At 48.8% G+C, this 10,091-nt stretch overlaps 1 protein-coding gene and 1 long non-coding RNA gene across 2 annotated transcripts in view; one reads left to right on the top strand and one right to left on the bottom strand.

Moving 5' to 3' along the window:
* Nucleotides 1-407: 407 nt before the first annotated feature.
* On the bottom strand, nucleotides 408-4,133 carry PCBD1 (pterin-4 alpha-carbinolamine dehydratase 1). The gene is made up of 4 exons (XM_032445308.1): nucleotides 4,008-4,133; nucleotides 1,864-1,995; nucleotides 1,440-1,520; nucleotides 408-1,115 (listed from the first exon to the last, which is right to left on the bottom strand). The coding sequence occupies exons 1-4, from the start codon at nucleotides 4,008-4,010 to the stop codon at nucleotides 1,017-1,019; spliced, it is 315 nt and encodes a 104-aa protein (XP_032301199.1). The 5' UTR covers nucleotides 4,011-4,133; the 3' UTR covers nucleotides 408-1,016.
* LOC107315773 overlaps nucleotides 2,942-10,091 on the top strand; it is a 30,351-nt gene continuing 23,201 nt past the window's right edge. Inside the window, exon 1 of the long non-coding RNA XR_004307705.1 lies at nucleotides 2,942-3,831. This is a non-coding gene — a long non-coding RNA (uncharacterized LOC107315773). The remainder of the gene's footprint in view (nucleotides 3,832-10,091) is intronic.

The raw sequence follows: 10,091 nt of genomic DNA, 5'->3' as shown, positions 1-10,091 counted from the left end.
GCTGCAGTCTGCCTGAATGCCAAGACACTGAGTTACTGAAGTGAGGATCTCATGGTACCAAACCCATCTAAAACCTCTTATGGAAGGTATGCCACAGTAAGCAGCCTCTGGTTGTGCTTCCCCTACATTTGTGCCTTGGGTATGATAGTTGCACTTTAGATTTTAGTATTAACAGTTTTTTCCAGATTTGCTCTGGCTTCTAGACAGTGCTCTGAAAATCTCATTTTCTTTCAGACCCTGTTTGCTTTGAGGTGTGGACCTGGGAAGGCATGTGCCTCTTCTCCGTTCCTTATAAAGAAGCTTTTTGGTGGAAGAAGTACCTTCCTGAGACAGCAGTCAGGACAGCACCGGGCTTGGGAAAACCTGATGGGCCAATTCTGACAGTGAGGCCACTTTCCAAACTGACACGAGGTTAACCAAGAACTTTATTGTAAACATTTTCAGCTGGTATCCTACTAAAAGCCACTTACAGTAGGGGTGAGATCACGTGCCTTCTTATAATACTGCTACAGAGAGGTTACTTTAATAACCAAATTGCACATCACAGTTGTCAGTGTGTAATAGATCTCTATTAACCAAAGGGTTAACGTACCATGTTTTTGGGGTAGTAAAGCATATTTTGGTATGTAAGAAGCAACAGTAGTGACTAGATGGGGTCATGTTCTGGGTAAGATTTACTCCTGCAACTGTGTCATGTTACTCCTGGTTAGAAGGCCATGGTTCCTGAAAGCCTCCAGGGGTCAGCAGTTTGTGGGTGGGTAGTGCACAGACAAAGGGGTTAAGTATGTGGCAAGATGAGAGATAAGTATACGCACAAGAGAAAAGGCTTGCTGGATGTCTCCATCTGCTTGAAATGCCAAGCTGGGGCAGGGAGCTCGGTGTGGCCTTTTGGCAGTCTGGGTCTAGGCACTGGCTGGGAAGCAGGAGAAAATGTGAGGTGCAGTCATTGAGGCGAGGGAAGCTGTGGGTCGTGGCTGCAGCAGGGCTGATTTTTGGCTTCATACGTCTCTCTCTGGTCAGGAGAGAGAAGCTGCAACCTGCTCGATGAAGCTGGCCAAGTTGATGTCTCTCTCGGATAAACCTGTGCATTCATGGGTGCTCAAGGTGATGTGAACCTAAACCAGACAAAGAAAGAGTGCTGCTGGCTGACAGAACAGGAGCAGGTTCCCCCACTGCTGCTACTTCTGGTACTGACCTAAAAAAGCAACTGGTGCTAGTGCACCCATAGCTACTGCCCAGCTGGGCAGAAAAAAAGGAGGAGGTGAGGGCTTGTCAGTCATAGCTACAGGCTGTCTGTGGTATGCCAAAGGAACAGCATCCAAGGGAAGAAGTTCTGCAGATCTGACCAGGACTTGCTGCTGAGAGTGCAGCATTATGCCTGACAAATGGGTTCAGCTCCCTGAAGAGCTCTGATTGTTCTTGCCATCCATGCTTCTTACCTTATTGTACACGTTGAACCATTCAGGGTGGTGATCCAGTTTTTCTGCTTGTAGAGCCACTCTGGTCATGAAGCCAAAGGCCTGCTCGGTGGAATAAAAAGAAAAGTTAGCTGTGAGCTGCTTACCCTGTGCTATATTGCTATTTGACCCCTATACTATTAATTTTGTACCCTGTGTCTGTAGGGACCTAGGCAAATGGCAAGACATGGATGTTCTGTATCCCTGTTGGGCTTTTCTATGGGTCTTCTTTAGGAACTTTTTCCCAGACAAACTGTGTGATGAATTGAGGACTTTGGTGTCTTGGGTAGATTATCTTGCTGAGCTATCACGTTTTAGAAAAAAGAGGGGTTTCTATGGCTGAGCCATGCAGGTGGGACTCTCTGCTCTGTAAAACTGTCAAACTTGGTATCACCAATGCTCATACCCGATTGAAGTCCTTGAAGTGGAACTCTTTGAAGATGGCATCTCTTCCTTCCACCTCGTTCCACCCCACGGCTCTCAGGTTTGGCAGCAGCTGCTCCCTCTCCTCTGCATTCAACCTGTGGGCTTTACCGGCCTGGCACCAAGGAAAGGAAGAGAAGCAGATCAGCGTGGCAGAGGTAGGAGGAAGCAGATATGCAAAGAAATGAGGCAAACCCATGGATTGTGGAGTTGAAGGTCAAAGTGGTTGCGAGGCATGGAATGCATGTGCAGCCCTGAACTGCGGGATGCTAAGGATGGGGGGATATCAGTGCTGTCCTCTGCTCCCCAACTTGGGTACCTTTTGGCACATACCTAGGTCAAGTGAAGCCCAGTCTGTCTTCTGATCTGCACCACCTAACAAATAGAGCCTCCTGGGACACCTTACTGCTGTATGTTTTCATTATAGCCTGCAGTACCAAGAAATGGTGTCTGTGTGTGGTTAAGCTTCCAAAATGCACAATTCAGTTTTCTGTGGGGTGGGGTTGGGAGGAACCTGTAATGACTTCCAGAACTAAGACCTGCTTGCTTTTGCAGTTTGTGAGGTACCCTCTGGAAGCAGGAGGTTTATTTGCAGGGCAGTTGTGCTGGAAACCTTCTCTAGAGGAGAAGAAATGCAGCATGAATCACAGGTGAGTCACACTTCATTGGAATTCAGCTCCTTTCAGTCTCCCCGATGCTATGATGGATTTTAAGAGGCTGTTTGTCTGGGAGTAACAAAGGGCAGAGGGAGGGACTGTGAATTAGTATTGTCTTCCACTCTCTGGCACAGCTGTTGTTATTTGGTCTTAAATGGGAGAAAAAAGCTCCAGTTCTTGGCTTCAGCTTGTGTATGAGGCAAAGATGAAACTGAAGCAGAGGGTTCTTTGGGTGTCTGCTGGCTCAGTGGGGAGGGTGGTGTTGAGTTGGGGATGGGTGCTGATCTATGTGGAAGATGCTATTCTAGCAGTTGAATTCTTTCTGAATGGATGAGAACTGTTTCTTCTCACTAGCAAAGACCAACATGTTTTTGCAATTAGTTTTCCTTTGTGCTGAAGGACAAAGTCTGGCAAGTTAGATGTTAGTCTCAACCAATGCAGTCTGCTCTTTCTGAGCATCCATATACCCAAGCAAAGAGTCCTAAGGACTGCAGTCAGTGAAGCACAGGACAACCGAGGAACTGATGCTGCTTTTGTAGGCTCTTCCTTGGTTTTGCACCTAAGGAAGACCGAGCCACCTGTGTGTGATGGATGCCAGCCGTGCAACAGCGTGCTCTCCTCCTACATTTACTGACAGCCTTCCACTCTGCCAGCCCCCGACGCCGTCCTTTGCTTTGTGCCACATTTAGGCTTGCACCCCCTCCAGAGCTCCACCTTTCGAGGCAGCGAGCAAACACTGCTCAGGGCAATAAACCCTCGGCCCTGGCGGTGACGTGGTAAGGCGGTCGGGTGGCTTAGCAACTGAGCAACGTGGGGCCGGGCACTGCTGCTGTCCCCGTTCAGGACGCTGCTTTGGTAGGCCACGTCCATGCCTTCGTGCGTGCTCACTCTTATAAAACACATGGTTTGCACTAGGGGTAATGCAATTATTCTGTTCTCTTCTGCTGGCTCTCCACCATGGAGGCATTGTTTGGTTGTTGTTTGTTTTTTTGCCAGCAGGACAGCGTTGTGCAACACAGGCTAAGGACCTAAGCATGGGAAATGGGGAGAGCTCACCCCTCAGGGCTGTCCGGCCACAAACCGACCCTCCCTGCCCTAACATCGTCGTCCCCGTAAGGGTGTTGTGCCACCTGCGTTAGGCAGAGGGCTCGGCCCTGGCACGAGCAGGCAGTGACGAGGCCCCTCGTGGGCTGTGCAGCCGGAGCAGCACGAGCGGGGCCACGCGTGCACGGCAGGTTTTCGGCAGGGCCACGCTCGGCGCGCCGCAGCTTTTCCTTCCGTCCCCCAGCACACCGGTAAGCCGGCGGCGACCAGCAGAGCTGCCCGCGTTACTTATTAACCTCACCGCCCGGCTCCGCTCCTTCCTCCCTCTCCTCCCGCCCCTCTCCTCGATCGCCGGAGCCGCCGCCTTAGCCCTCCTTCCCCGTCCTCGCCCTCGGGGCGGCGGCCGCGCTGCCCGCTGCCCACTTACCATGGCCCGCGGCAGTTCGTGTCCTCCGCGGCGGTGCGGGCCGGGCGCTGTGCGGGCGGTGGGGCGGGCGGCGTGGCGGGGCTGCGGGAGGCGTGGCGAGGGGTCGGGTCCACCCACGACGGCCGCGGCCCTCGGCCCCACGCGTCTCCCTGGACCGGGGTTGTCGCAGGGGGCCCCTCGAGCTCCGCAGAGAGGATGCTGAGGCACTGGCACGGGTTGCGTGGGGATGTGGTTGATGCCCAGTCCCTGGAGACTTTCAGAGTGAGGCTGGACCAGGCCCTGGGCAACCTGATCGAGCTGTGGTGTCCCTGTGCATTGCAGGGGAGTTGAACTTAAATGGCCGTCAGAAGTCCCTTCTAACTCTAAGGATTCTGTGTGCTCACGCACATCTTGCTTTTAGAATCCCTGAATGCCACAGAGACAATTTGTTTCTCCGGCAGACCTGTTAGAGGAAAGCACGTACTTCCTTTGTTGTCCATTGTAAGTTTACTTACTGTGATAACAAGAAGGAAAAACGAGCATCTATTCTGTTCTGTGCCTATGTGTGGGGGGAGGGGGCTTGGAAGGCAGCTCAGTTCCTGAGTAGATCAGTACCTGTTGGTAAATCTGAAGCTGGAAGTTTTGATGTGGAATACAGGAGGAGGAGTGCTGCACAGCTTCCAGCAGTGAAACCAGGAGCTGGCATTGTGTGCAAGGTTGAAAAAGGCCAGCAGAATGTTCTCTGGGCAGTGGTTTGGGTTGCAAGAATGGTGCTTGCCTCATTGCGGCCCCTGCGTACAGTGGCAAGGGCAGGTTAAGGAAGCAATGATGTAGCAAAGTGGAAAATCATGGATACACTAATTACAGTGTATCTACTGATTACACAGCTCCCTTATAATGCTATTTTCTCTCAGAGGGTATAAATCAGCCCTTAACTGCCAGCCGTGTGCATCTTTCTGCCAGAGTGATCTCACATGTTTCTGCTGAGAAGTGTCAACAGGGCAGTTGTGATTTTCCTCTGTGTACGTGTGAAAACGGGGCTGGGAGATACTTTGCCTGGCTGCTTTCATTTCTTTCGGATGGGACGGACTCTAGATTTGCTTTTAATGATTAACCGAGCTCTGTTGGGTAAGGTGTTTGTTCAGAGCATTTTGCAGCCCTGTGATGGGACCATGCCTGTCACAGGGCAGAGATTTCTGCTCTTTTCCCCCTCTCTTTTTGCCTAATTTAAAGCTGTGCTTATTTGAGGCTGGGTCAGTGTCAGCTTAATTTGTGTGCATTGCTGTAACATACCCAAGGTGTTTCTGCATTTGTGGAGGGAGATCTCACATCACTAATCTATGTTTATTATGTTGTCTGTACCTTTTTAACAAAATCCAGCTGGCTGTGGAAGCTCCTTCAGTTGGCATCCATGTCAAGGTTTGCTTTTTGACTTCCCCAGTGTTCACGTTGTCCAGTTCCCAAACCTTCTGATGGTCCTTTTTGGAGGAAAAGGAAAACCAACTCCCTCCTGTGAGTGTGCCAGCTGCATCATTGAGCCTACTTGCTGTCAAGTAAAAGATGTGGTGAGCATGGTCTTTGCTGCTTATGAGAGGGAAGCCCTGCAGGATCCCCGGGCTCCAGCACTGTAACAAGTGTTTATTTTATTTATTTTTAACAGTCTGTGCTGGCTCCCAGCTTAATAGCATTATAGACCTGCTCTGGGTCGTCTTCCAGCACATGTGCTTGCCTGGGCATCCCTCAGGAGGAGCTGAGCATGAGGTTGGTGTTAGCATTAGTGTGTTTCCAGTCACTGCTAAATTCACACTGATTTTTTTTGCATCTTGGGCCCTCTCACCAGGCAAATGGGATTACCCAGCAAAGAAAGCAGCGGCTTTGCTGTGGCTGTTAGGAAAGCTGCTGACCCAGCTCCGTGGTGTTTACTGATGGCTCTGGGCAAGCAGGGTGCGTTTCCAGGGCTGTATGTTTGTTTTAAATTGTACTTTGGAGGAAGGGTGGCTGTCTTCCAGCACTGTGTGAGAGGTTTGTGCTGATGATTTTGAGGTCACTCCTGTGATGAGGCTGAAACCTGTGTGTTGTGGGCAGGGGGGGGTGGCTGCTTAGTCAGCAGGGCAACAATTAACTAGCTATGGTGCCTCAGGAATGCAGTGGGAATGTGTTTTCAGAGCTTGCATCCATGTTAGCTGTGTTTGAGTTAGACTGTTGTGACTTGAGTTGTGACTTAGAATAGGCTCTGCTCCCATGGGAGTGGCTCAGCTCACTGAGAACTGTCCTTCCATCATCAACTGCTCTGCTGGTACAATAGGTTTAACTAGAGTTTCTTTAGCATTTGTGGGGGGGAGGAATTTATGATAATTGTGACAAGTTTAATTTGACAAAAGGGCCTGATAAATAAACTGCTGATTACTCCAGTGTGAGCCTTCTGCCTGTAGAGTTGTTCCCTTAAAGTCAGCGTGGGCGTGGAGTTTGCCACAGCAGAATGAAGAGGGTAAATCAGGGCTGCTACAGATTGAATCATGGGATCATTAGGATGGGAAAAGACCTCTTGAATCACCAAGTCCAACTGTCAGCTCATCCCCACCTGCCCACTGACCCACTGAGGCAGTTGTAGGGAGCAATGTCTCCTCCAGACTGACCCATCCCAGCTCCCTCAGCCTCCCACCATAAGAGTTGTGCTCCAGTACTGCTTTGACTTTGATTCCTGAGATAGGATGTGTTTGCCCTGGGGGGATGGGAGGGAAGGTAATACATCCAAATTAAGTTTTCCCCAGCCCTTGCTTTGTCCAGCTTGCTGATGGATTGATCACATAACCCGACCTCTCTGGGCACAGCTGGAGCCCACTGCAAAGGGACTCAGCACGCTTCCTGACTTTTGGTACACGCGTGTGTTTCTTTGCTAAGCAGGTTGGATTTGCTGGCAAATCTCACAGGGGTTGTGGAGGGTGAGTATCTTGATGGATCTGGAAGCCTTTCTCTGTCTGAAAAAGTGAGTGTTGCTCCTTGTTTATGCAGGTAGAGCTGGGTGCTGCATGTTAAACAGCTGTGATACAGCCGCGTCCTGTCACTAGGGGTCAGGAAAATGCTGAGAAATGCTTCCCGGAATGCACTGAATTTCAGTGAAATGGAAAGGAATCTTTGCTGCCAGACTGTCTTGTGAGAAGCACCCATTGGTGCACCAGCTGAATCTCACTGCCAGTCCTGCAGCACACTCTCCTGTATAGCCCCAAAAGCACTGAGGATGCTTTTAGGGTCAGCCTGATACAGCTCTTGGGCTACAGGTTTTAGCAGCCAGACTGCTATAGGTCTTCAGCTACCACTCCTGTTTTCCTATTCCTTGGTTGATGTCCAGCTTCCCAACCTCAGGTCTTGCAGGTGGGGATAGGAGAGGGGCTGACTGGAGTCTACACACACCTTTGATTGGGTCAGTGTGTAAGATTAGCATGAGCAGAAAAGCTTTGATCCATAGCAGTCTTTCCAGTCTGAAGGCAGGGATCAAACCAAATGAACTGAAAACAGTAGCTCAGAGATTATTTACCGTGTGTGGTTGCTTTAGAAGGAAAGAGTGACTGCCATGTACAGAGAGGATGACCAGCAAGTGGAGAGAGAGAGTAGTGCTAAGGCGTTATTTCCCTGGAGGCAGTGTCAGGTGAAGCTGCTGGAGGGGGGACAGTGACTGACTCCAGGAGCTTTACTCTACAGTAGGACTGTGAGTTTTATTTCCCAGATCTCCCTTGATGAGGTTACTCTGCTATTTATATTACCACCTCTATTTTTCCCCAACCTAATGAGTTTGTATTGCTTCTTACAAACGGAATTCATCTGCTTTGCTTGTTCTTGCTATCAGTGGGAACGACCACTGGACCATGCTGTTTGTTCAAAGCAGGATAAAAATTAATGGGAAAACAGTGTATGTAGCAATCTTAAGAAAGCAAAACGCCACTGTGCTTCACCCATCGGGGGGAGGAAATTAAATAACGTAGCAGCTCACTTCAAAGTCTGAGGATAAAGAGCTCCTGTAGCAAGCACGGCAAGGAGGGGAGAGATGAAATACTGCAAATTGTCGCTGATGCGCAGGCTGGGCAGAGAAGTTTGCTACAGTAAAATAGAGCTGTGTTTAATTCCAGCCATCTTTGCTCTCCATCAAGACAGCTGGAGAGAGAAAGGACTCCTTTTTACTTCTTAAAGCGCTTGTGTATTTAGGTATCCTTCTGGTGCTGCTGCAGTTCTGTGGTGCGGAGGCTGCGACTTAGAGTTGCTGTTTGTAGCAGGGGCTCATAGCTTTCACCAAATTGTGCTGCAAAATTGTTGCCATACGAGCTCTGAACCAGAAGAATTGGGCTTTCATCACTGTGCTTCTGGGTCATGTTTTGCATGCAGTTCCTTGACAAAAATAACCAGCCAGTGGGGAGGAGCTGGTACCACGAGACAGTGAAAACCTTTTACCCATCTCGCAATTAAATTTTGGAGGTGACCTGAGATCTGCTCCATGTTTAGTTTAAGATGGAGGAATACTGCGCTGCTTTTATTTTGCTTTCATTTATGTTGCTGGGGGTTTAGCTCTACTTCAGGGTGTGGAATTACTTTTTCTATTTACAGAGCCCCAGAAAGGTTATTTCGGAGCTTGAAAGAAACTTAAATGGGAGAACGAGCCAAGATCTTCTCCTTCTTTTCCCCATGCCTGTATCTTTCCTGGCAGTAAGCATGGTGCAAAACACAAGCAGCACCCATCTTATTTTTTAAATCACTGTTGCCTGTGATCAAATCTGCCATGTCAACAGAAAGCATCGAGACCTCTGCTTTCTGCTGATGCAGAGCAGTCATTTGTGGCTCAGGCATCACAGAGGTGTTAGACACCAAAATTGCGGTCGCTCTGTCAGATTGGCTGGATAATTTTTACTCCTAAGCCTTCTGCCAAGATGATTTTCAGTGCTTGGAAATTAGTCTTACTCCACAGAGCTGTCAATGTCTCCCAGCTGCGTCGGTATTTGCTCTAACAAATGTGTGTATGTATGATACAGCTATTCCATCATCATTCCCAGCACTCCTCCAGATACCTGGGAAGCTTATCTTAAGTGCAGCTCTCCTCTCCCAGGGGTCACTTTTGTTAATTCTTCTTTTGTTTGTTTTCCAGTAATGTAGAAAAGCCCCGGTACAAGTCAGTTTATTTTTTTTTATTTAAAATTTCTTTTTTTCAAGGCTCTGTAGACACGTAAGGAGACAGATTTCCTTCTCTGAGTGGCTTATGCCTATAATGGGTTGTGGGGATGTTTTATTTATACAGCTAGGAAACTGAGACAAGGAAAAATCAAGCCCTCGGTGGTGTTAAAGAGCCAATTCTCAGTGAAAGGTTTTATCCTCAACGAGTAGAGGTCGGAAAAGGTAAAAGGAGAAGATGGGCAGTAAATTCAGCTCCTGTCCTCTTATCCCAAGTGATTATCCTCAGGGGAAAAAAAGCAGACAGGATGCTTTTTTAAGGTAGGTAAATAGCATGCGATCATCCTCATTTTGTAAGTTACCTGAGAAACGTACTCAGGTCAAGAATGAATAAAGTGAAGATCAATACTTATTGATGTCTGAATTACCTTCTTCTGTACCAAAACCCAGCTTTGCCGGGGGTGTTGCTGTGTCTATGCAGGTGGCCTAAAACTGACCAAAACTGCATGTGCAAACTCAAAACCAGGAAGGAGGATTTCTGCTGTTGGGAATCATCCCCAAAGCTCACCAAACATCTGGTGTTTTTCTGGAAGCCACCGCTGCGTGCCCAACCTTGCTCTCCAGGAGCAGAGGGCATTGCTGTCCTTGCCCATCTGTGAGCTTGTTTCCTAAACCTTGCTGTAATGTGGCAAACATTTGCTCATGTTGGAAGCCATGTAATTTCCTTCCTTCAGGGAAGGAATTCCTTCTTTTGTCATATTAATGTGATTCTGAGCTAAAAGAACTCGGATCTCCTGGGATGCCGGAGTTGGTCCCCCGCCCTTTGGATCATAGAACTTAACTCAGGATCACCTCTGATGTCTCTGCTGAGGTCCTCTGTCAGTCGCCTGCTTTGGGCCACCACTGTAAGTTATTTATACGGTGATTAGTTAAAGCTTCAGATATTTAATG

The sequence above is a fragment of the Coturnix japonica genome, chromosome 6 (assembly GCF_001577835.2).
Source record: "Coturnix japonica isolate 7356 chromosome 6, Coturnix japonica 2.1, whole genome shotgun sequence".
Classification (NCBI taxonomy): Eukaryota; Metazoa; Chordata; class Aves; order Galliformes; family Phasianidae; genus Coturnix; species Coturnix japonica.
Note: the sequence above shows the minus strand (reverse complement) of the source record. Positions and strands in the feature narration are given on the sequence as shown.